The sequence below is a fragment of the Diceros bicornis genome, chromosome 6 (genome assembly GCF_020826845.1).
Source record: "Diceros bicornis minor isolate mBicDic1 chromosome 6, mDicBic1.mat.cur, whole genome shotgun sequence".
Taxonomy (NCBI): Eukaryota; Metazoa; Chordata; class Mammalia; order Perissodactyla; family Rhinocerotidae; genus Diceros; species Diceros bicornis.
In genome coordinates this window covers 67,418,476-67,444,457 of record NC_080745.1, presented here as the reverse complement: position 1 = coordinate 67,444,457, position 25,982 = coordinate 67,418,476, and the positions used below count along the sequence as shown (strand labels likewise).

The 25,982-nt window shown below is 50.6% G+C and overlaps 2 protein-coding genes across 3 annotated transcripts; one reads left to right on the top strand and one right to left on the bottom strand.

Annotated features, from left to right (window-relative positions):
* Nucleotides 1-1,252: 1,252 nt before the first annotated feature.
* On the bottom strand, nt 1,253-20,326 carry MFSD13A (major facilitator superfamily domain containing 13A). 2 transcript variants are annotated; one of them, XM_058543879.1, is made up of 9 exons: nt 20,229-20,326; nt 6,606-6,848; nt 6,070-6,152; nt 5,091-5,543; nt 4,814-4,937; nt 4,076-4,172; nt 3,351-3,522; nt 3,082-3,275; nt 1,253-2,018 (listed from the first exon to the last, which is right to left on the bottom strand). In XM_058543879.1, the coding sequence occupies exons 2-9, from the start codon at nt 6,771-6,773 to the stop codon at nt 1,756-1,758; spliced, it is 1,554 nt and encodes a 517-aa protein (XP_058399862.1). In that variant the 5' UTR covers nt 6,774-6,848; nt 20,229-20,326; the 3' UTR covers nt 1,253-1,755. The 2 variants fall into 2 exon arrangements, with proteins under 2 accessions (XP_058399862.1, XP_058399861.1); XM_058543878.1 differs by lacking the exon at nt 20,229-20,326 and adding an exon at nt 14,077-14,130.
* C6H10orf95 (chromosome 6 C10orf95 homolog) lies at nt 19,612-20,734 on the top strand. The gene is made up of 2 exons (XM_058543880.1): nt 19,612-19,675; nt 19,908-20,734. Exon 2 carries the CDS (start codon nt 19,974-19,976, stop codon nt 20,607-20,609), a length of 636 nt encoding a protein of 211 aa, XP_058399863.1. The 5' UTR covers nt 19,612-19,675; nt 19,908-19,973; the 3' UTR covers nt 20,610-20,734.
* The last annotated feature ends 5,248 nt before the right edge of the window (nt 20,735-25,982 follow it).

Here is a 25,982-nt window from a genome sequence, read left to right as displayed (position 1 = left end):
GGAAGAGGGAGCTGTGAGCCGTGAATCTGAGGCAGCGGCTGGACCTGGTCTGTCCTCTAGAGGGCACTGTTGCACCAGCCAGACTTAGACCTTAGCCTAAGTCCCAGCCTGTCATGTGGACACCAAAAAGATGGTGTTCACGCCAAAGCCCAGGTTCAGGTACTGAGGGTCCCAGGCCTGTGCACACACTCAAGCCCATGGGTGAGATTCCACCCCAAATGAGGGGAGCCACTCTTGACATCCCTGAAGTTAGAGGCTCTTAAAACTTCCATGTGGCTAAGAAGCTTGAGAGCTTATTAAAACGTAGTTCCGATATTGTGATTAGTCAGTTCTCCATTTTAAACCCATATGGGGGGGTGGATTGCCAGGCACTTTACAAATGTTAACCTATTTGAGCCTCCCAACAACCCTATGAAGTGTGTTTTTATTATCCACTTTACAGATAAGGAAATAGAGCCACAGAAAGATTATGTCATTTCCCAAAGCTCTGCCCTTTATTAGCTAGAATTTGAACCCAGGCAATATAGCCCTAGAGCCTACATTTTTAGCCATTATGCAGACCCCAAAAAAACCACTGGCCTAGAGCAGTGGTTCCCAAACAAGGTCAATTTTGCCTGCCAGGACACATTTGGCAATGTCTGGAGATGTTTGATTGTCACAACTTGGGGGGAGATGCTACTGGCATCCAGTAGGCAGAGGCCAGGGATGCTGCTAAATACCCACAACAAAGAACCATCTGGCTCCAAATGTCTCAGTGCCAAGGCTGAGAAACGCATCCTAGAGCAGAAGTTCTCAGTCCCAGCTGCAGGGTAAAGTCCCCACAGAGCTTTCCAAAACCCCAGTGCCAAGGCCGTACCCCAGACCTAAGAAATCAGAATCTTGGGGAACAGGACTCAGACATCAGCCATTTTGAAAGCTCCCCAGTGACTCCAAGGTTGAGGACCTCTGGCCTGGAAGCGGCTGCTCTTCCTTGCCCACCACATTCAGTGGTGGTACATGGGAAATGCACTGGGGCTGCGGCCCAGGTTTTTGCTACCAAACGTCCACACAGCTACAGGTCTGCATGCGCTCCCTGCTACCTCAGTGAATCTCATGCGGGTGGCCCCCACTCATCTTTGGAAAAATGCTCTCAGGGTGCTTTTCCTATTAAGTGAAGAATCCTGTTCCCCAGGCCACCACCAACCCACCACTTCCACACACAGCACAGACCTCAGGAATGGGAATAGAAATGACTGACTTTAATCAACCAGGTCGGGGTGGGGGAGCCCTGCAGCAGTGGGGCATGCTACTTCAGGCACAACTGAAGCAGAGAACTCTGAGAGAAACCACTGTAAGGGTGGCAGAAGGGGGTGGGCGGGACTTATAGTCAGCTTCCCCTGACTAGGTGGAAATGGTTCCTGAACCCACAGAGGGCCAGCCCCAGCCATGTAGTGGGATAAGCCTCCACACCCCACAGCTACCCCATGTGACCACAGGGCAGCCCCACCCCTTCTTGGGCCTCTTCTTCCTGCCCCATAGGAAGAAGCAGGTTCCTGAGCACATACGGCCCAGCCCTTGCCCAAGCTGGGCCAGACAGCCAAGCAGGAACTTAGACCTCAGTGACGCTCCTGGCTCAGTCCCAGGAGCTCCCACTCTGCCATCTGTCATCCAGGCAGCACACCAACAAGGCAGAGGAGCAGGACGCTGGGCTGGCAAAAGCGGCTCCTGCCCAGGGCTGCAGGCAGTGTCCTCAGCAGGGTGGCCTTGCCACACCTCTCACACCGTCTTAACATCCAGGGTCTGAGCCTGTGACAGGTTCTGGCGCTGGGCTTTGACCATGCGCAGGCGTCTCCCATGCAGCGTGAACTGAGACCAGGTGAACAGCTGCAGCAGAGCACAGGTGATGGGCACCAGCACCAGCAGGTAGAAGCAGCCCTGGCGGAGCGTCGGGGCCTGTGCCGGAGGTGGGGCCGGGGGCTCTGGCCAGGGCTGGGCACTCCCCACAGGGGTCAGTGGGGGCTGCTGGAAGAGATCATGACCTAGGGTGAGAGCACGAAGAATAGGGTCAGCCCTGGTCTCCTCCCAAGTCCACAGAGCCACATCTCAAACATCAATGTACATGTCCAAACCACACCTCTTCATTCCTCCCCCAAACTTGCTTCTCCCTGTTCTTCCTTCTTGGTGAATGGCACCACCATCCACCCAAGACCTCAAAGTCTTCCTAGATTCCTCAGTCAACTTCACCCTTCCCAACAGCCAATCCTTCACCTCCCCCCAACTTCAAAATACACCCAAACCCAAACACTTCTTCCTAACCCTTGGTACCACCTGCTCCAAGCCTCCACTGCCTCTGCTACAGCCTCCCTGCAATCCAGTCTCCATAGGGCAGTCAGAGCAAACTTTAAAAAATGTAAATCAGACTATGTCACTCCCCTGTGTAAAACCCTCCCAATAGCTTCTCTTTGCACAGAGAAAAATCCAAACCCTGCCCTGATCTACAGAGGCCTCCTCTCCTAACCACTCCTGATACCTCAGGCCTTTGCACTTGCCTCTCCCTTTGTCTAGGATTCACTGAGATCTTTCTAGACCAAATCCTTGCCATTCAGTTCACATCCTGGTGTCACCTCCTTGGAGAGACCTTCCCAGACCACACTAAGTAGCTTCTCAGTCACACGGTCTATTTTTTCCATGGCACTTACCACTATCTACTATTTTCTTGTTTGGCTGTTTATTGCCAACCCTGCCCCTCCCCCGACTAGAATTTGAGCTCCATGATGGCAAAGACCTTGTCTGTCTTATTCATTGTTACCTCCCTAGAGGCACCTAGAGCAGCACCTGGCAGGGAAGATATTCTAGACATATTTGTTGAATGAACAAAGGAACTATTGAAAGAACCAAAGAACCTGAGACCCAGTTCCTCTATCCTCGTGGGGAGAGGCAAAGAAGGGGTGGCAGCCTGGAGCAGCCCAGGCCCAGCCTCTGTCGGCCGATTGCCATTCACTCTCTTTCACTGGACCTAGAGCCCAGGCTTATCAGCTGGTGCGCCACGTAAGCCGTGCCCCCTGAGCCTTGAGAGCCCCATGCCAGCCCCTGTGCCCTCACCTGTGTAGAAGCACAGCAGCCAGGTGCCCAGAAGTGGGGCGAAGGTCTGGCCTGGCTTGGTCACCAGGGCCACCATGCCAAAGAGAAGCGCTGAGGCTGCCTGCTTGCGGTGGTTCAGCACCAGGTCCTCGTCCACCAGGTCAGTGACCACCAAGGTCAACAGCTTACAGGTGCCCTCAGTGAAGACACGGTTGCTGTGAGCAGAGAGAGAGCGGGCAAGAATGAAGGGGTGGGACAGAGGTGTGAGGGTGAGAGAGGGCAGGGCCTACCTGGCAATGAAGAGGCAGAGCAGGCCAGGGCGATCGGGGCCAGCCAACAGCATGAGCAGGCTCAGGCTCAGCTTGAGCAGGAAGAGCCCCCGCACCACGGCGTAGGCCCCCCAGCGCCGGCACAGGGGCAGGAAGTAGAGGTTGTTGAGATGGGGAGCGACATACGAGATGCCTGGGGAGAAGGGGTGCAGCCTTGTCAGGGGACACCGACACAGCTTCCACAATTATCTGCATTTTAACAATCAGAATCAGAGTTTGCATTGATTGAACACTAACAACATGCCAGGCTCTGTGCTAAGAATTTCATATCTTTTTATTCAATCCTCATAACCCTTTAAGGTAAGTACTATTATTATCCCTACTTTACAGATGAGAAATGGAGGCCCAAAGAGATTAAATAAAAACACCCAAGGCCATACAGTGAATAAGCAGTCAAGACACACACTCGGGCCTGTCAGACTGTAATCTTCACTGTTAACCAGCCACTCCAGCACATCACCTCCGGGTGGCACCATCGCCAAGAGGATCACCATAAGAGCAGCCCTACCCCCTAACACCCACAAGAGTCTCCCCATTCTTCCTCCAGAAAACAGAGCTGGGGGCTGGAGGTGCACCCCCACAGCAGATTGTGCCCTCTGCCACCCAGGCCCCAGCTGGAGACATGGCTGTGCCTGCAGCTGGGCTAGGGGTTCTGGGGTGCAAGCCTCTGTCCTTCCAGTACTCACCCAACAGGAAGGAGCCCGTGGAGAGGGAGATGTGGTCTGACAACAGATGCTCCAGGAAGAGGGGGAAGAAGTTGCTGTTGAAGTGGCAGTGAAAGACCTGCAACCCAACAGGGGCAGTGAGGAGGCTGCCGGGAAAGGGCGTGCCAAGAACAGGGTGCAAGCCAACGGGGAAGCAGCAGGAGCAAGAGCAGCCTTTATCCCCATGTCCCTCAACATGGAATGTGCCAGAAAGCCTAAAACCAAATTCCTATTGCTTATCTAATTTTGCTAAAAGTTAGAAGGAATGATAAAATTGTCATTAGAACAAGTAAAAGTTTTTTATTTTTATTGAAAACACCTTAGTAAACCAAGCTTAATGACATAAAAACAATCTATTTCTAAATTTGGCTAGCTTACATACTACATGTGTTTTAGGTGTGGCACTTGCTGTTTTAAAAAGATTGTCACAGAGTCCCCAAAGGGGCACCTCTTTCTTATATCCTCACTTTGCTGATGAAGACGCAGCTGCCCGGAGAGACTGAGACCTGCCTAAGATCACACAGAGAGTTAGGAGCTCAGACGGTGCTAGAATCCAGGTCTTCTAACGACCCAACCTGTGTTCCTGCCATCAAATCACCCAGCAGGCCTCACTCAAGGCCCAGAACTGACTTCTCAGCTTTCAAGGAGCCTGTTCCCTTGAGTGAGACATACCCTAGCCATCCCAGGTGGGAGTGGGGGGTGAGGGGACTGCTCCCATACCTGCACCAGGTCCATGCCCACGAACCACAGGAAGTTCCGGTGGTGTGCCAGCTGCCAGAGGTACTGGCCTAAGGTGATGTTGCCTGCCTCTTCACCGCCTACGAGCAGCTCCTCTCCACACAGGCTATGGGGCAGAGGGGAGTCAAGAAGGGCCTAGAGCTGGGCCATGGCCACCCCCCACCCTGGGGCAGCCACCCATCAGCCAGGGAACCCAGCGTTGAAATCACACTCAGTAGAGTACTAGTGGGATCCTGGAGAGCTGGGGCTGGCCACTCACCCGCCATCCACAGCCAGGGCTGGGCACCCTGGCTCCCTGCCAGCCGCCTCAACCCGCTGCCTCAGCAGCCGTGTGGCCCCCACAAAGCCCAGCCCAGAGCCAGCGGCCAGGGCCACGCAGAAGGCACGGAAGGAAGAGAAGTCCTCTTTGTTCCAGAAGGCATAGGAGGCAAAGACAGAAAGGGAGCCAGCCGCACTGAAGAGGGAGCAGTAGAAGTTGAGGTGGGTGCGGTCGTGGGCTGAGAGGGCCAGGTCAGCCAGCAATGCGTGATGGTGCAGGTCCACGAGCGTCAGGAAGCCATCATAGAGGCACAGGCACAGCAAGAACTGCAGGCCTGCTGGGGCCCAGGGCACCCAGAATGCCAGAAATGAGAGTGCCAGCAGCGGCCCATGCCAGCCCAGTGCGTGCACCCGTGCCAGCACCACGGCTCTCGAGGAGAGCCCGGTGCCAGACCTGCCAGGGAGAGGAGGGCTATTGGGAGACGCCCTTGCAGCCTTGGCAGGCCCCAGCTCCCCCTGCCCCAGAGTGGGGACAGAGGCCCAGATAGTGGGACTCACACAGGGTGGTGCCACTGAGCCCCAAATCCTCAGCCTCCAATTTAGGAAGCATAAGTCACCAGTGGCTACACTCTCTGCTCCCTTGCCAGCCTGCCAGGGTTGATGGCCAAAGGGTGGGGGGATACCCATTTCTCAGTGTTAGGGGCAGTGATGGGTTAAAGGAATCTGCCAGAAGCAGCACAGCACCCAGTCCTGAGGGCCCAACGAGCCAGGCTGGGGTAGCAAAGCAACAGTTAGTCAAGGCTACTTCTCCATCCTGGACAGAGCCTGCCCTGACCCTGGGGAAGGGAGGAAGCCTAGATAATACCTGAAAATAGTCTCCCTTTCTTTCCCCACCCCAAACACAGGCAGGGGTCCTCCAGCACTGGGGTGGGGTCAGGTGGGACAGGACCAGTTATGAGCCATCCCCAGGGCACACAAACCGAGGCTGGGAGCTGAGGAACTGACGGTCACTCAGCCAGCCGAAGAGGGGGTCGTTGAGGCTGTTCCAGAGAAGAAACACCGTCTGTAGGCAGAGGGGAGACAGGGCAGGTGTCCTTTCCAGGCCTTTCCCTACTCCAGCCTGCTCGCCACCCCTCAAAGATGACTCCAGCTTTCTTGCCTGCAAACCTTTGCTCAGGTCAGTCCCTCTGCTAAAACCCACTCTACCAGTCACTGCCCCCATCAAAGTCCCACCCTTCCAGGGCCCAACTGGTAAATGCAACCAGCTGATAAATTAATATATGTGAATATACTATATTATATATGTGAATACATGGAACAGTGCCTGGCTCACAGGACAGTGGCCAGGAGAGCTGGTGTAATCCCCATTGAGGAGGAGTCATCAAAGCTTCCAGCTCCAGCTTTTCTTGCTGAGTCTCTGCAGGCAACCTGGCCTGCTCCATGCTCCCGACAGGGCGGGATCCAGCACTGCCATCTGTCCAGCTCCCCTGGGCTGGCCACCCCAGCACTGGCCTACCTCTCCAACCCAGAAGGCAGCTTTGTTGATCTTGTACACTGAGAGAAAGGTGTCCACGTAGTAAAGAAGGAACACGTTGTGCAGGACAGAGATGAAGAGGGCCAGGGAGCCATAGACCACGGCTGTGGGCAGGCCCAACAACCAGGCCTGGGGCCTGCCCAGCCCCATGGCTGCCAGCCCAACCTCAGCCCCAGGAGCACCGAGGAGCGCTCATGGCCACAAGCAGTCTGGCCATCCTTGTCCCTGGGGAAGAAAAAGCCAGTTAGCTGCAGGGATCAAAGCCAGCTCTGCTCCTAACCCCAGATCTCTGAGTCATTTAAAAACTCATTTCCACTGGGAGAAAGTTTGTGCGTAAAACAAAGCTGGGGAATCATTAATGACATAGAGCTGAAACAATGCTGGGCTAGATACCACTACCCGGGAGTAACCCAAGGAAGCTGATAAAGGCGTGGGAAGAGAAGGTAGGCATCCAACAAGTGCTGAGCCAGGTCGTCTGCTGGGCGGTGTGCTCAGTATCTTCTTTTATCCACACTATCTGACCTTAACGGTCCAGACGTGACAACCCTGAGGTTGGGCACACGATGTACCTACGGTATAACCTCAGGCAAGCCACTTAACTCAAGCCTCAGTTTCCTCTTCTGTAAACGGAAAAAGGGAGGATCAAGGCTTCTCTGCAGAGGAACGTAAGGATTAAATGAGGTAACTCATGGAAAGCGCTCAATAAATGGATGTTGGTGGTGTGATTATTATCTTTATAAAATCCCTACAAAGTTTATAGCACTATTACAATGTTATAGGAGAGCAACCTCAAGCTCAGAGATGTTAAGTAATTTGCCCAATGTCATACAGCAAGAGTATCAGACTAAACCCCGGCCTGTCTGGCTCTAATCAGGTTCCTGTGAACTGCTGGGTGAAATGGAGAAAGCTGCTATGATGTCAGGTTCCAGAAGTTTATAAGAATGATAATATGTGATCAGAGTCCACAACTGTTCACACACTTTGATTCTGGAAATTCCACCTGAAGGAACTAACCCCAAAGGAACGTGTAGAGAGATTTTGTGGCAGCAACATTTATAAACAGCAAAAATTTGGACACAGCCCAAGCACGCAACAAAGGGATTGGCTCAACAAGCCTGATGCTCTCCAGAAAGGGCAAGCACTTGGGTGACCTCCACATATGGGAGAGAAACTCAAGAACACGTTACATGAAAAGAGAGAACGAAGGCCAGCAAGGGTGCCTGGCTTCCAACCAGGCAGACTCATGCACAGACTGGTAGGCTAGACTGACCACGGGTGGGGAAGGAAATAAAAAGTCAGATTTTTATTAGAGCAGCGCTTCTCAAACCATAATATGCTTTCAAGTCACCTGGGGACTTTGTCAAAATGTAGATTTTGACTCAGTAGGTCTGGGGAGTAATCTGAGATTCTGCATTTCTAACAGGCTCCCAGGTGATGCCAATGTTGCTGGTCCATGACCACACTCTGAGCAGTGAGGCATTAAGTCTATCTGTCTCTTTTTTTAGACTCAAAGCTGCTGTTCTCTTTGCAGAAAAATAATCCCATGTGTGCTTGTCCTCCCCGCAGAGGGAAGCTATGGGGGCTTCCTTCTCTCAAACTCCCTGTTGTGAGTTGAACTGTGTCCCCAAAAAAGTATGTGCAAGTCCTAACCGCTAGTACCTATAAGTGTGACCTTATTTGGAAGTAGGATCTTTGCAGATGTACCCAAGTTAAGATGAGGTCATACTGAATTAGGATGGGCCCTAATCCAATGACTGGTATCCTTATAAGGAGAAGGAAATCTGAACAGAGACAGACATACACAGAGAGGAGAGAAGACAGCCATGTGAAGACGGGGCAGAAACTGGAGTGATGCAGCTACAAGCCAAGGAACGCCAAGGATTGCAGGCAACCACTAGAAGCTAAGAGGCAAGGAAGCATTCTTCCCTAGAGCCTCCAGAGGGAGCATGACCCTGCTGACGTCTTGATTTTGGACTTCTACCCTCCAGAACTATGAGAGAATAATTGGCAGTTTTAAGCCACCTGGTTTGTGGTAACTTGTTACAGCAGCCCTAGGAAACTTATACACACCTTCAGGGGCTGTGCCTCTGCGAGTCTTTGTGGCCCACGCCTGCCTATGGGCCTCATCTACATGTCTGTGCCACACACTCACACACAAAGCCAAAACTCCTGTTTCCCATCAGGGTCAGGCCCTGGAGAGCTGACTTCAGCCCCAGTCCAAGAGTAATGATCCACAGGACCTGTCCTTGTCCCATGGCTCCCCCTCCCTGCCCAGCCTTCGAGGGCCTCTGCAATCTGGCCTCTCCCAGCCTGTCTAGCCCAGCCTCCCTTGGATTTTCAGCCACCCTCTCCTCTGGCCAGGCCTTTATTCTTGCTGGTGCCTCCCACCAGAAGCACCTTCCCCATCTCCTCATCTCCATCTCACTCATCCTTCAGGAGCCAGCACTGTATTTAGGAGACCTTCTCCCACTCCTTGGGCGCTCACTGATGCCTCCTGCCCCTGCACAGCAGATGCTCCTGCCTGCCCCCACTCCAACCTGACTGGGGGGTTTTCAAGGGCAGGGCCTAGGTCTTCGCCTTCTATCTCCCTCTCAGGGAGAATGGGCTGGACTTGACCACTCTTGCTGTAGAAGGGACCGGCTGGTAGAGAAAGAGGCTCTGAGGGGAGAATAAGGAGAGAATTTCACTGGGGTCTGTCTCAGGCTCATTGGAAGCTGAGTAGCAATCACTCAAGAGATATCTATGCAGCCCCACCCCCACCCCTCTGCCAACCTTGTGCCAGTCTATGCCTAGTGGTGGGGGAATGAGAGAAGAAGTGGACAAAACTACCTGAAACCAGCTGTTAAAGTCTGTGAGAATACTCCCCGGGCCACAGTGATCCTACATTGTCCCAAAGCAGGAGGATGGCCAGGTGGCCTCTCCCTGGGGCCCTTGAGCCCCTGAAGGAACACTGGGTGGGAAATGCTTCTCTTTGTTTTTCACAGCTTTATTGAGGTATAATTGACATACAATAATCTGCACATATTCAAATTGTACAGTCTCATCAGTTTTAACATATGTATGCACCTGGGAAACCATCACCACAATTGAGACCATGAACATATCCATTACCCTAAAGCTTCCTCGGCACTTTCTAAGTAACATAGAGGAAAGAAGACACACTGGAGGTCCCCTGAAGTCCTGACTCTACCATTTACTACCTGTGTGACCTGGAGCAATTTGCTTAACCTCTCTATGTCTATTTTTTGATCTGCAGTATGGGGCCAATCTTCCTAAGGCTACTGTTAGCAGTCAATGAGAAGATACTTTAAAGCTCTTAGCATGGTAAGTGCAATGAGCACTTTAAAGATTATTACTATTGACCTCTCAGGCCTTCCATATCCACCACACAGGGATGGGGCGGGGATTAATTATGTACACAACATAATTGTGTGTGGGGATGATAATACCAACCTCTGTTACTGTCCTTAACTCGTCACTTTCTCTGATTCCCCAGGGCCTTTCAGAACTCCCCTACCTCATCTCCAAAGCCTTTGGCCAAGGAAGTGAAGCCCCACCTCCCCATCCGTCCCCTGCCCCTACCCAGATGTCCAGTGACCTGCCCTGGTTGCTGGAGAAGGTGAACCCTGCAGGCAAAGTCCTCAGCCTCCACCAGCCGGCTCCCTGCACCTACGCTAGGGCAACGGTAGAAGAAAACCTCAAAGAGTGGTGAGATGGAAAGGGTACAACTTTTGCCATCAGAAGGGCCTGGGTTTAAATCCCAACTGCACTTTCTACTACAAATGTAACCTCAGGCAAGTCCCTTAATGCGTCTGAGCTTCAGTTTCCTCACCTGTAAAATGGGGGTAATAATGCCTATCTTTATAGAAGTGCAGGAAGGATTAAACTAATGTCCAGGAAGCCCAGAGCACTGTGCCCATCACATGGAAGATGCTCAGAAACTGCCTTTTTCTTGGGCTCACTTATAACAGATTAAGGTAAGAGCAGGAGAATATCCTGGTAATCATACCCCTGCTTGTGGTAAGGGAGTTCAAGAGAAATGACAGGGCACAAAAGGGAAAGTCAGAAGAGGAGGGCCTGCAAGGAGCAGGAACACATACGATGTTCGGGAGTGCCAGAGACCAACCCCCAATACAGACCAGAGCTGGAGGCAAAGCAACCTGTCCAGGTAGGCCTCTGCCCTGGAAAGGGAGCTGGGGGAGGAGTGTGCAGGGTCACTCCAGCGGTTTCTCTTCCAGATTCTGCTTCTCTATCAGGAAACACCTTCTCCTACTAGCCCTCTCCACCCTCAATCTGCCTCAGCAGAGAACAGCCCTGCCTCTTCCGGGGAGGAAGAGCTTGGAGCCCACACCAGCCTAGTTGTATAATCTGGGTGAGATATCCTGTAACCTGCAACCAGCTCCACCCCCACCTGGTACCTTACAGGAGAGCCTGCTGGAGGCCAGCACAGCCTATCGCTCCCCACTGCTGGTATGGTCCCAGTTGCGTGGCCTTGAGCCAGCCACTCCCTCTCCCTGGGCCTCAGTCTCCTCATCTATAATGTGGGGATGATAATACCAACCTCTCAGATTGCTGTGAGGTTAAAATACAAAAGGTATATAAAGCACCAAGCATAGTACTTGGCACATAGAAGACTTCCAATAAACAGTAGCTATTATTATTATTCCTTTTCATGTCTCTGAAGTCTGGTGTCATGATCTTTAAAGGGTTTTAGTCAGTGTCTCCTTCTGCCAAATCCATGATTGAAGTTGTCTTTCCAGGACCCAACGCTGATGCTTCTCGCTGCCTGGTATATCCCGCCATCCCTTGAGTTCTTTTTTAAATGCCACCTCCACACCTTTGCTCATGCTGTTTCTTCCACCTAAAATACTCTAGATGTAACTACAGTCACGCGTCACTTAAGCAGAGGGGTACGTTCTGAGAAATGTGTTGTTAGGTGATTTTGTTGTTGTGTGAACTACATAGAGTGCACTTACACAAACCTAGATGGTAGAGCTTACTACACACCTGGGCTATATGGTACTAATCTTATGGGACCACCATCTTATACGCAGTCCTTCATTGACCAAAATGTCATTATGAGGCGCGTGACTATACATACCATTTCTCACGCATATAGGACATACCTGGCTTTTTCATCTATCATCATGAATCTTTACAACTATTTACGTTACTATTTACGTCCTCATTTTATAAATGAAGAAACCAAGGCTCTGAAGGTTAAATAACTGGCCCCAAATCACAGAGCTATTAGGTACTGGAGCCAAGATTCAAAACAGGTGTTTTTGACTAAAAAACTCGGCATTTCTCACGTCACCATGCCCACCCTCCACCACCATCTTATCAAATCCTGCTGATCCAAGGCCCAGTTCAGTGGCACAAGCCTTCCCCAGTATACCTAGTCAGGTGTTCTTGCCCCTTTTCGGGTCCCTTGGCTCCTATATCAGCATCCAAATGCCCCCCTACCCTTCTCCAGCCCCCAAGCTCCAGAAGGGCAGGGGCAGGCTCCTTCACCCCACAGTAGGTGCTCAATTAATACCTGCTGGGTCGATTTGCCCCTAAAAGGCCAATATGGACATCCCCAGCCCTAGGGAAGAGCAGCAGCCACAAGAGGAATGTCACCCCCAGATCCCACTGTGCCCCTCAGCACTGCGTTCTGCTTGGCCGTGGGAGTCACAGAGAGGTAACCTGGGGAAGCTTGAGGTGCCCTGCCGAGTAAAACATGTCCAGCAAGGCAACAGGTGTACAAAGAGGAATAGTGATAATAACAAAAAGTAACATTTATTAACCTTTTACCACTGCCCAGCACTGTGCTAAGAAAAACAGAAACAGTATGGGAAGAGAGCTCAGAGCAGGGAGGTAGAAAGACAGCAGATCAGGAAGGGTTTTGTAAACCACACACAAGATTCCATCCTGAAGACAATGAGATGGGGGCCCTGGGGGTGCTGAGGTGATAGAATCAGATCTGTTTGGAAGGGGTCTCCTGGCATCATGTAAAAACTCTCCCCTCTTCACCTCATCAGGTTACTGGGAGATGAAGAACTAGGAAGGGGTGGAAATAGTAGCATCTCTCTGATTTCTAAGCCAACCTATGGTGGGCGCAGGGCTGATGGATTTGGTGGAGGAAACCAAGAATGCCAGACCCGGCCCCCTAGAGTGAGGAGGCATCAGAAGGAGGGTGGGTGTTTGCTTCCAAGTCCCTTCAGAAGAACTAAAGACTATATGAGAAGCAGTTAGTACAGAGGGAAAAGGCTACTAATAAGCATAATTTGGAGCTGGGAACCCTGGGTCAGGTCTGAAAGTTATCACTAAGTAGCCATGTGAGTTTGTTCCTACATCTGTGAAGCAGGAGAAAATTCCTCTCCCTGCCTGTCCTCAGGGGTATCAAATGCACCTGAAAGGTATACTTTCCTACACAAACATTAGGTGTGTCCTTTTCTCAACAAGCAGCTGACCTCTGAATTGTGTGCTGTTTCCTGTCTCACACCCCAGAGCCTTGTCTTCCTGCCCAGCCTCCCTACAGCAGGGTCCAGCCCACCCTCCATCCCCAATACTAATGGGCCCATCCTCCTCCTCAGGCAAGAAATGAACTTTCACCTTATTGGAGGAGGGACCTTTTCCCTCTCCCTCCTCGGTAGGTTACTACAACAGCACTGGGGGCTCCGCAACTTCACCCTAGGACCAGCCGTTCCTCCCACGCCACTGAGGAGTCTGGGATCAACCCAGGAGCTCTTTACTCAGTAGCTGGCGCTGAAACATGTGTTGGTCCTCCAGCCGATCTGCACATTAAAATCACTTGAGGAGCTGCTGGTATTATTATACCGAGGCCCAGGCCTCACCCCTGACCAATTAAATCAGAATTTCTAGGGGTAGGACCCAACACATCCCTGTTCTTTTAAAGCTCCTCCAGCGGCTGCCCAGTGGCTTAGCGGTTAAGTGCGCTCAGCTCCGCTGCTGGCAGCGGGGGTTCGGATCCCGGCACGCACTGATGCACCGCTTCTCCGGCCTCATGGCTGCATCCCACATACAGCAACTAGAAGGATGTGCAGCTAGAAGGATGTGCAGCTATGACATACAACTATCTACTGGGGCTTTGAGGGGGGGGGAATAAATAAATAAAATCTTTAAAGCTCCTCAAGTGGTTCTACTACGCCACTAGGGTTAAGAGCCAATATCTTAATGAACTGGATCCCGGCCTGAAGCATCCCACGACCCCAGCCCCAGGGAGCCCTTCTGCAAGGATTCCACCCTCGCCCCTTGAGCCCAAGCTTCTCCCACCCAAAGACTCTCTCAACCCACAACCTGATCACCTCAGGGACCCCCCGCAGACAGCCCCCAGGACTCCCAGAGAGGACAGCATTCCCGTCCCCCTCGGGTCTGTCCTTTGCGTCTGACAGGCCCCCGGTCCGGCCCGCTCCTGCCCCTCAGCCCCGGCAGCGGACCAGCCCCTCACCGCAATCCTGGCACGCGATGCCTAATCCCACGGCTGCCCGGAGCCAGGTGCGAGCCGGTGCGCCTGCGCGCACGCCGCCGGCCGCTTCCCAGCCTCTCCCTCCGCCCCCGCCCGGCGATTGGCCCCGCGCGCCTCCCAGGACCGCCGCCCGGGCAGGTGCCGGCACCCGAGGCTGCCGCCGCCATGTTTGTCATGGGCGCTTGCCGTTAGGGACCAAAAAGAGAAAGTGGGTAATAGGAAGAAGCGGGCAAGTTGCCTGGATTCCTGACCGAATCATCCCCTCCCTTTGACCTCCACGAAGGCTTAATGTCATTTCAGTTCAAACCACAAGGTTTTTCTAAGCGCCCCCCTTCCACTCTCCCGTGCCTCATTAATTCAGAGAATGAAGAGAGTTCGGCACCTTCCTTCAAGCCTTGTGGTCTGACTGGATGCACAGCTGAGCCCATAAGGAGATGGCAGTGGCACAACCTGGGACTCGCTGATGCTGCATTGTGAGCCCCACAAGATTGGACAGGCCCAGCTTGAGCTGTGGGCACCAGGGCTCAGGCCACAGGTGCCAGACCCTGAAACAGCAACCATGCAGCCCAACCTCGTCGTATTAGTAATAGTAATAATAAAATATAAGGAGTACTAAGCTCTTACTATGTGCCCAGTACTGTGTTAAGCTCTCTACATGCATTATCTTTTTTTTTTTTTAAAGATTTTATTTATTTTTTCCCCCCAAAGCCCCAGTAGATAGTTGTATGTCATAGTTGCACATCCTTCTAGTTGCTGTATGTGGGACGCGGCCTCAGCATGGCCGGAGAAGCGGTGCATCAGTGTGCGCCCAGGATCTGAACCCTGGCCACCAGCAGTGGAGCGCGCGCACTTAACCGCTAAGCCACGGGGCCTGCCCTCTACATGCATTATCTTGTTGAGTCCTCACATCATCCCTGGGAGGTAGGTGCTATTATCCCCATTTTATAGATGAGGAAACTAAGGTTCAGAGAGATTCAGTGACTTTCACACAACGAGCAAGAGGTCCAGACAGCTAGAACCCAGCTCTCCTGACTCCCAGAACAGGAGTCTTTCCTCTTCCTGCCCCTGCCCAGGCCCTCGAAGTTTTGTTTTGCTCAGTCTAGTCTGTTAAGGATGTCCCACGTGTTCTCCCAACAGGTCTGTAAGCCTGGTTAGATTTTCAAACAATCAAATAGGACACACTCCAGACCTGCTCTTTCCCTCCCCTGGGAGATAGGGCAACAAGCATAGCCTTGGGCTACTGGGGGACCTGGGACTCAGTCCCCTAGCTCCACTGCTTCTTTGGTTAAGGGACTCTCCTTTTGTGAGCCTCTGTTTTATGCCTTATAGTTTTGTGGGCATCAAATAAGAAACAGGGGCATAAGAGTTTTGTGAACTTTTGGCCCTTACACCTTTGTTGATTGTTGTCAACAGGAATATTGTTCTCGTCCTCCTTCCTGACAATCTAATAAACGGCCCACTCACAGCAAATCGCCCACTCAAGAGCCCAGAAGCTAGAGTCTGTTGAACCGGTTCCTGGGGACACCCAAGGAGCCCATGAACCGTACCCCCAGCACCCATCTCCCACCAGTCTATCTCATTTCCTTTCTCCCCAATCCTGCCCCTTCAGACCCTCTTCTTACCTCCTATGTCCCCTCAAGCTGCACACACACATCATCTCTCTTCTAGACTTCAAGCAATTGCAGAAACCCTTCTTGCTCCAGAAAGCTCTCATGACTAGAAGGAAGGTGACCATTTCTCCCCCAACCCTACCCCTCACCCTCATCTCTGTGCTTCCTCGGCTCTGAGAATAGAGGGCAAGAAACCCAGCAATCAGCATGGAGTCTGGCGCACTAGGGCCTCTGTAAATTGACTAAAGGAGTCCTCCTGCCTCTCCATCTCTGGCCAGTGTGTGCCTTTATTTCAGAGAAAACCCTGAGTCTTTACTTAGTCCTTGCTGGGTGTCCAGTTGGGGAATGGGGGAATGGGGAGGGCTGCCAAGGGCCAGAACTGGATGTGACCTAATAGGAAAGATTTTGTCTCCTGTGTTGCACTTAATACCCCGTGGTTACACTCTGAGGTCCCTCAGCCCTCTGATTTTACAGACAATGTAACCAGTTACCCTTTTATGTCAGCACCAGGGCTAGACCTTGTGATTATCTCTGATTTCCCTTCCCAGCTGCCAAGCACAGACCTAACTGGGAGGGGACATGGGGTGCAACTGGGGTCATATCGCCTGCCTTCTTGAGGTGTATCCGAGTCCCTGGATCATGGGACAGATAGATACACAAGCACTCTCTCTCCTTGAAATTCTCTCCTCCCTTGGCTTCTGACCTCTCTGATTTAGGTTCCACCGTGTTCTCCTCCTAACAACTCCTCTTCAGTCTCCTTCACTGGGGCACTTTTTCCCAGGGCCTTCTAAAGCCCTTGAGGGAGGGTCCCCCAGGTTTCCATTTTCAAGACTCTTGATTTATTCACTCAAAATTGGCAGGCCATAGACTGTATGGGGTAAAAGAGACTTCAAAAACAAGATTGCTGCCCTCAAAAGGCGTGGCACCCAACAAACTGGCAGCCGTGATGACACAGTGTGATTCGGGCCAGGGTAGCAGCTATTCTGGTAACTTCACCTGCTACTTTTCCCTTCATGACTACTCCCCCCATCTCCAGCCTGAATATAAAACTGCTTGCTGGACAGCTCCCCAAACGCCCGATTTGAACCTACCATTCCTTCAACTTCCAATCACACACTAATGGTTTTTATCACCAGGATTGCCAGGTGGCCAAGCCAAAAGGATGTGCATCCACCTCTATCCTACCCTCTCCATCCAGGCAGTTATACTGGATCAAGTCCAGGCGAATCCGCTCCCACCTCTTTCCCCTCCCTTGCGCCTGTTTTGATTGTCAGTGTTCCTGGGCTAATGGAGAACTTCCTCTAAGACTGGCTTCCAGCCTCTCTCTCTCGCCAATCTATTCTCTACTTCGCCCACAAGTGAGCTTCTGACCAACTCAGGTTGCTGAATTTGGAAATTTTGCATAATAAAATGCTGGGAGAAAAATACTCAGGGGTGTATTGTTGATGCAAGCAACAGATGACTCCACTCAAACTAGATTAAGCAAAAAAGGAATTTATTGGCTCATGTAACTTTAAAGTCCAGAACTCAAATGATGTCATCAGGACTCAATTTCTCTCTGTCCCTTGGCTCCACTTCTCCTGTGGCTCCATCTCAGTCATGCCTTCACCTCTCAACCCAGACTGCATTCTTTCAAATTTCTGTCCTGGGGAAAAAGAGCACTTCTTTCCACCCAACAAGAGAACAAAGTCCTGGGATTGGCTCCCATTGGCCCAAGTTGAGTCACATGGCTACCCCAAACCAATCACCATGGCCAGAGGGATGGCAGTGCTGATTGGTTTAGCCCTAAATCACTGGCAACTTAAGGGTGGAATAGAACCAACTCTTCCAGAACTGCTTTACTGAGAGTAAATAAGATGTGGCACCTAAAAAAATCAGCAGGGCGGGTGGGCTGTAACTGGAATCAGGGTGCATGAATGTGGAGAGACTCACAGCTTAGGCCTTGTTTTTCTCATTTTGCCTGAAAACTTCCTCCCCAGACCAGCAAAGGTCTTCAGCAAGCATGTGGGAACCAATATTAAAATACAGGCTTCTTGGGGCCAGCCTGGTGGCGCAGTGGTTAAGTGCGCGCGCTCAGCTTCGACGGTCTGGGGTTTGCAGGTTCAGATCCCAGGTGCGCACCGATGCACCGCTTGTCCAGCCACGCTGTGGCAGCATCCCATATAAAATAGAGGAAGATAGGCACGGATGTTAGCTCAGGGCCAATCTTCCTCAGAAAAAAAAAAGAGGAGGATTGACATCGGATGTTAGCTCAGCACTGATCTTCCTCACACACACACACAAAAAATACAGGCTTCTCAATATCCTAGGCTCCAACTTGATCTTGGTCTCACACTCTCCTCACCTCCCCCACAGGTGTGACCAGATCCACCTGGGGGAGCAGGAGCAGGTGGAGAAACGGGCCAGTCCCACAGAGCCCATCATTGAGATCCAGGCTGGGGTGAGGTCAGTCTATAGGTAGCCTTGGACATTCCTCAGGTGCTGGGATTTGGAGGAAGGGCAAAGTGATAAATAGGAGTGAGAGGTGTAGTAATTTCCTATTGGTGCTGTCAAAACTTAGTGGTTTAAAACAATACAAATTTATTATCTTACAGTTTTGGAGGTCAGGAGTCTGAAATGGGTCTCATTGATTAAAATCAGTGTTGGCAGGACCGTGTTCCTTTCTGGAGGCTTTAGGGGAGAATCCATTTTCTTGCCTTTTCCAGCTTCCAGAGGCTGCCTCCATTCCTTGGCTCATGACCCCCTTCCATCTTCAAAGCCAGCAATGGCTGGTCGACTCTCATATTACATCACTCTGACTCTTCTGCCTCCCTCTTCTACATTTAAAGACCCTTATAATTATATTGGGTCCACCCAGATAATCCAGAATAATCTTATTTTAAGGTCACCTAATTGGGGCTGGCCCAGTGGCATAGGGGTTAAGTGCGTGTGCTCCACTTCGGCGGCCCGGGGTTTGTAAGTTGGGATCCCGGTGCACCCTGACACACTGCTTGTCAAGCCATACTGTGGCAGCATCCCATATAAAGTAGAAGAACATGGGCACGGATGATAGCCCAGGGCCAATCTTCCTCAGCAAAAAGAGGAAGATTGGCATCGGACCTTAGCTTAGGGCTAATCTTCCTCACCAGAAAAAAAAAGGTCAGCTAATTAACAATCTTAATACCATCTGTAACCTTAATTCTCCCTTGCCATGTAACATAACATATTCACAGGTTCCCAGGGATTAGGTCGCAGACATTTTAGGAGTGGGAGGGCACACATTTTTCTGCCTACCACTGGAGGCCTCCCCCAGCAAAGGCAGCCCAGCAGCTGGGAGAGAGTACCAGTTTTAATCATCCAGCAACTACCACCCACCCCACTGGGAAAGAGAGAGGTGGAGGGTTGTGACCTGCAGCAAGAGGGGACTGGAGCTCTTTCTGGATGAAGCAATCTTTCCAGCTTCTGGGCTTTGGAATCAGTTGGACTGCGTTCAAATACCACTGTGCTACTTAAGACTGTGTGACCCTGGGAAAGTGGCTCACCATCTCTGAGTCTCTGGTTCTTTATCTATTAAATGAGAATAATATCACCATGTTCTTCACAGTTAAGAATTAGAAGTTCTTAATGTAACATCCTAAAGCAGAAGGACTGTGAGACAGTCTGAAAGAAGCATGGATTGGTGATAAGGCTACATGGGGTTGAATTCTGCCCTTACCATCACTGGCTGTGTGAATTTGGGCAAGTTGTGGTGAGGGCAACTCTGAGTAAAGGCCTCAGCGTCTAGCTTGGGGCCGGCAGGCTCATCCAGTGTAGACACAGGCTGCCTGGCTCTTGGCCAGCTCCAGGTGTTTCCCTTTGCCTGGAAACCGGGAGGTGTGGCTAAGACAGAGCATGGAGGGCAGTTCAACTAAAAAGTGGTGGAGAACCCCGCTCTGGACCTCTCTGGCTCCCCCAAATTCTGGGGACCAGCTCCCCGGGGCTAAAGGAGACAGGTGAGTGTGCAACTATCTAGGAAGAGCATTTCAGGGCTGAGAGCTTGAAAAAGCCTGGGGTCCTTATTGCCTGCTGGGAGCCTGGGGTTCGGGCCCAGCCCTGGGACATGAGGTAGGAGCTGAACACCTTAGGACGCGTTCCCCAAAGGCACTAGGCACGCGCATGGGCTCCTGGGATGACCCGGAGCCTTGGGTAAGAACCAAGTGTATCCACACACCCCCCCCACCACAGGTGTGGACCAGGCCCAGGCCCAGGCCCCGGCCCCAGTAAAAATGCCCGCTGCCTGAGCTTCAGACCATGTACTCATACAGCAGCCTGGCTCCCGGAGATGGCGTCTGGCCTTCGCTGCAGCCCCTCACCTACACCTACCTGCCCGCCCCTCTGCTGCTGCCCCCCATCCAGGCCCACAACTTCTGCAGCCGGCCCCGGAGCCTGAGCGCGGGCGAGTGGGGCGCCCCGCGGGAATACCACTGCTTCCACGGCCCGGGCGCGCCCCTGGGGGCCGTGCCGCCCTTGTGGGTCTTTCCGCAGGCCTATGCCGCGCCCGGCTACCTGGGGCCGTCGCTGCATGCGCCCGTGGCGGCGGGGACGGTGGCGGCAGAAAGCTGGGCGCCGTGGCCAGAGGGCGGCAGCCTGCAGGCGGAGCTGCGCTGGGGACGCGTGGAACGCGCGCTGGGCCCGCGCCTGGAGCTGCCGGACTTCGTGCGCCGGGAGCTGCGGCGCGTGTACGGCACGTACCCGCGCACCGACGTGCGCGTCACCTACCGCGGGGGCGAGTTCCTGCTGCAGGCGGCGCCGCGCGTGCGCGAGCCCGAGTACCGCGTGCAGAGGAGTGTGCTGCGTCCGCCTGCCAGCAGCGGCAGCGGGGACAGCAGCCCAGCGCGGAAAGCGGCGGAGCGCGGCCGAGGGAAGAAGAGGAAAGGCCGGAGCTGAGGGCGCTGCAGGGCCCGGCGGCCAGCCCGGCTGCGCACGCGCGGCTCTCATCCCCTGCGCCCGCCGCCGCCAGCCTGCGAGGAGGGAGATCTGAGCTGTGCGCTGCAGGCTAGTGCGCCTGTCACCTGTGGGGTTTTTTTGTGTCTTTTTTTTTTTTTTTTTTTTTTAATGAAGACTGCCCGTCGCCCACCTCCTGCACTTCCTTGATTTCTCTCACGTTATTGCTGGATGGTGGGGGAAGGGCGAGAAGGGATCAAGGACATCGCTGAGTGGGTGTCCTGTTACTCTTCCCTTCTACTTAGGCTTGGGAAGCCTGGGTGTGGGATGAAAGAAGGGTCTAGACCCTTGTTTCCTCTCTCCTCCTCCGCATCGTCTTCCCCTTAGAAGCCTGCCCTGCAATAAGGCCCCATGTTCCCTTTATCCTCTCCTCCCTCTAGCAAAGCTCCCAGGACTCCCCAACCTGAGGGCCCACCTATTCCCAGCTTGCAATGAAAAGTGAATAAATGAGTGAAGTCAAATATATGCTGCGAGATCACTTTTATGTTTGGGGGTGGAAGTGTTTCCCCATTTGTGTAATGTTAGCCTTACTTCCCAGCCTAGGGTACAAGGAGTTGGGGGGGTGTGGAGTGGGATTAGAATGGGCCTGGGGGAAAAGTGTGCCTCCTCACTGGCTAGGCCCAGCTCCCCTCTTCACCAGCTCTCCTCCAGTGTGTAGGACAACACCCTCCTAGGTACTGCAGCCCACCACCCACAGAGAGATTATGAGGACATAAACTTTTGTTGGAGCATGTGGGATAAGCATGGCTGAGGAAGGGATGCCTACGTCATAGATTTAGGGCTGGCTCTGATATTTGCTAGTCATGTAACTAGGCTCTCTGAGCCTGAGTTTCTTCATCTGTAAAAGAAGCATAAAACCTACCCAGCCTACCTGAAAAATTCACGAGGGTGGAAATTTAAGATGAATGTCACTTCTTGTCTCCTGATTCTTGCTAACAGTCTTTAATAGGCTGAATTTGCAATATTCTATGAGTTTGCTGGAGGGTTAGGCCACATATCCGGTTTTAGCTATGGGTCTAGCCAGACCACCAGATCTGATGCCCAGGCTGTGTAAATTTGGCTCTTTATGGAATTGCTCTTCCTGAACTTCCATTTGTAGCTGGCCATCAGCTATCTGGGTATACAGGTATGTTACTGAAGCTGTAGACCACTTGATTGAACAGTGCCTCATGGGAAAGTCCTCTCAAACCTCAGCACTTGGGAAAGGTGTTTCTCCTGATGAATGGTTTGCTTTTATCTTTGAAGCACCAAGGATCTTATAACTGATCATATTTTTTCTCTTGGCCCTGGTATCTAGAGAGCTCAGAGACAAATTTGCTTAGGATCTTTTGTGTAAAGCCTCGATCCCGAACTGTTACCCCTAGTTTGATCTTATTCTCCTTCCTTTTTTTTTAAGTTATAAAAACACAGGGAGGAGGCTGGCCCAGTGGCGCAGCGGTTAAGTGCGCACGCTCAGCTTCTGCAGTCCAGGGTTCTGATCCCAGGCGCGCACAGACACACCGCTTGTCAAGCCATGCTGTGGCGGTGTCTCATATAAAGTAGAGGAAGATGGGCACGGATGTTAGCCCAGGGCCAATCTTCCTCAGCAAAAAAGTGGAGGATTGGCATCGGATGTTAGCTCAGGGCTAGTCTTCCTCACAAAATAAATAAATAAATAAAAATAAAAACACAGGGAGGTGGTATAGTGTGATGGGTCTGCTATGTGACCTTAGGTGAATTACTTGATGTCCCTGAACCAATTTCCTCATCAAAAATAGGGATGATGGTATTAGGATATATCTCATAAGATTATTGAGAAGATCCATGAAATCCTGCACACAAAATGTTTACCACAGTGCCTGGCATGTACTAAGTGCTCAAATGTTAGTGTTTGTTTAAAAAAAAAATAGTTTGCAATACAGAAATGTATAATATAGGAAGTTAAAATCTTTTCTAATATCCCTCACCCCCACATGATCACTGGGCTCCAATCCATTATTTTTCCTTTTTTTTTTTTTTGCTGTGCACTAGTATTAATTACATAAAAGGAATTGGACTGTTTTGCCTGTTGCATTTTACATTAAGTGTATCTTGGACATCATTCCATGCCAGTGCACATACCTCATTCTTGAACAGCCACCCAATAATCTATAGAATTTGGATTCTTTCCAGTTTTTAGCTATTAAAAGTCCATCCAACAAATTTCTTGAGTGCCTATTATTTGCCAGGAACTGTTCTAGGCCCTGGGGATACAGTAGTGAATGAGATAGCCATGGCAGTCTCTACCTTTATGGAGCTTGCATTTTAGTGGGGAGACAGGGGGATGGGGCAACAGGCAAACAGATAAAGGGAAATTGTTATCAGTACGACAGCCAGAATAAGAGGCTGAAATAGAAAATGCAAGTGAGGTAGTGGAACTTAACTTAGAATAAGGTAATCAAGGAAGGCTTCTCTGAGGAGGTGACATTTAAACTGAGATCTAAAGAATGAGAAGAAGCTAGCCATGCAAAGAGAAGGGTGAGGAGGAAGCCAGGCAGAGGGCATGATGGGTGCAAAAGCCCCAAGGAGTGAAAGTTATCTTCAATCACTCAACAGGCATTTGTAAGTCCGCGATATGCAGTATTCTAGGCATTGGGGCTATGGGAGAAAACCAAACCAGTCCCTTCCCTCAGGGAGCTTACTTTAGAGGTATAATGTAGAGAAATAGAGACTGACAACAGGAAAATGGGTGAATATATGATGTAATGCAGATAGTGATGCATGATAGGGTGCTGTTTTCAATAGGATAGATAGGGAAGGCTTCTCTGAAAAGGTGACTTGAGTGGAGACCTAATAAAGACCTTTACAACCCATTTGAATACCTCGGGGAGAAAAGCAGGTACAACAATCCTGTGGCTAGAATGTCCTTGTCTTGCGAGCAAGTAGGAAAGTGGTAGTTAATGAGGTTAGAGATGAAGCCAGATCCTGTGGTGCTTGAAGCCATGTTGAGAGTTTTGGATTTTATTCTTAGGGAGTGGAGGGTTGTGAGCAGGGGAGAATGTGATCAGATTTTTAAAAAATTATTATTCTGGATGCTGTGTAGAAAAGAGACTGCAGAGGGGCCATTGTGGAAAAAGGGAGACCAGTTAGGAGGCTTTTGAAGTAAAAAAGGCAAAAGAAGATGATGGCTTGGGCTTATTTGGAAATAGTGAGGGTGATGAGAAAATAAATGTCCTTGAATGTGCATCTTTGTTCACATGTATAAGAGTTACATTGTAGAATCTAAAGTCTTAGAACTAGAAATGGAATCATTGAACAATGACACCCTAGTAGCAACAAGCACAGCCAGCACCCAGATCTCTGGTTCTAATTCCATTCTCCACTAAGAGAAACCAGGCCCCTTGGGAAAATGGCTGATTCCACAGCTGCAGCAGGGAAGATACAAGATGAGCCTGGAACAACTTGTGCCAGAAAATAAAGGACTGCTCAAAAATGTCAAAAGAACGAAAGAGCCAGCTTTGAAGGGACTTTCACAGGCCAAATCAAGAACAATTTAAGCATCAAAACAAATGATCACAGTAACAGATTATAACCTACTGAATAGAATAAGGAACCATAAGTCCATACTCATGTTAACTAAGGAAATAAATATGAAAGGAAAGCTCTTCCTTACAGTAAAAGGAGTAATGAAATTGGAAAAATCACCATTCTCAACCATCATAGTAATAATTGATTCAGGTGAGAATCGTTCATGGATACTAAAATTAATGAGTGAAAGTTTGATGAGAAACAGGATATTTATATATAGTTTCAAAGTATGTTCCAATAAAATATTTACTAATTACAAAGTGAAAAATAGTAACCTAGTAGTGTAGTAGGGAAAACTGGTGGATGACACTTTAACCCTATTGCAGCAGTCTTTCTTTTTTTTTTTTTTTAAACAGTTTTATGTATTTATCTATTTTTTTGTGAGGAAGATCAGCCCTGAGCTAACATCCATGCTAATCCTCCTCTTTTTGCTGAGGAAGACCGGCTCTGAGCTAACATCCATTGCCAATCCTCCTCCTTTTTTTTCCTCCCAAAGCCCCAGTAGATAGTTGTATGGCATAGTTGCACATCCTTCTAGTTGCTGTATGTGGGACACGGCCCCGGCATGGCCGGAGAAGCGGTGCGTCGGTGCGCGCCCGGGCTCCGAACCCCGGGCCACCAGTAGCGGAGCGCACGTACTTAACCGCTAAGCCACGGGCCGGCCAGCAGCAGTCTTTCTTGAATAGAGTCTTTCTTACCATATTTATCAAGTGTCTTGAAAATTTTTTCTTTAACAGAGACAGATTGACATCATGTACTTTCTGATATGTTAAACTGAGAAAACACAACATCAATTCAGCAGTAATGTATAATTGTGAGGAAACATCAGACAAACCTAAATTGAGAGACAACCCCACTGGTGTTTTTTTTTTTTGTGAGGAAGATCAGCCCTGAGCTAACATCTGCTAATCCTCCTCTATTTTGCCAAGGAAGACTAGCCCTGGGCTAACATTCATGCCCATCTTCCTCAACTTTATATGGGACGCCGCGACGGCATGGCTTGCCAAGAGGTGCGTCGGTGCACACCAGGGATCGGAACCGGCGAACCCCGGGCCGCAGCAGTGGAGCATGCGCACTTAACCACTTGCACCACAGGGCTGGCCCCCGCACTGGTCTTTATTGTTCAAAATGTCAATGTCATAAAAGACAAAGGACGGCTGAGAAGATGTTTCAGGTCAAAGGAGACTAAAGAGACATGAAAACTAAATGCAATGCAAGATCCTGTTTTGGATCCTGGACCAGAATGAAAATCATTATGAATTACATTATTGGGACAGTTAGCAAGATTTGAATAAGGGCTATAGATTAGAGAAAGCAACATGGCAAAAGGGTAACAGTTGGTGAATCTGGTAGAAGGGTAAGCAAGAATTCTTTGTACTATTCTGGCAACTTTTCTGCAATTTTGAAATAATTTCTAACTAAAAATAAAAATAGTAACAATAAGTAAACTGAATCTCTGGGTCAAAAAGGATACACATTTTAAATGTACTACATATCTATGTCACAGATTTTATGTTTTCATCTTAGAGAATTGTCTGCATGCTGGTAAGCCTCCTCAAATCCTTTTTGGAAACAAGGCCGGTCTCAAGTAAATCATGAGTCTCATACCAAATACCCTTCCCTCTCTATCCTCTGAGTCCAGACCCTTGAAGTCTCTCACCTTCCCCCATCTCTGAGCAACTTCTGCATTGCTCACAGACATTCTTCCCTGAGGCTTCCACTTATGCCCTGGAAATGTTCATAGGCTGCATACAAGTTTACCCCTATTCC

Bases quoted from the DNA above. Each gene is read 5' to 3' on its own strand.
- MFSD13A (XM_058543879.1), bottom strand. From the start codon at position 6,773: ATGGGGCTGGGCAGGCCCCAGGCCTGGTTGTTGGGCCTGCCCACAGCC. The intron at 4,938-5,090 runs GTGAGTGGCCAG...TCTGCCCCATAG, and splicing joins GCCCTGGCTGTGGATGGCGG to CCTGTGTGGAGAGGAGCTGC. The intron at 2,019-3,081 runs GTGAGGGCACAG...CTCTCACCCTAG, and splicing joins GCTGCTGTGCTTCTACACAG to GTCATGATCTCTTCCAGCAG.
- C6H10orf95 (XM_058543880.1), top strand. From the start codon at position 19,974: ATGTACTCATACAGCAGCCTGGCTCCCGGAGATGGCGTCTGGCCTTCG.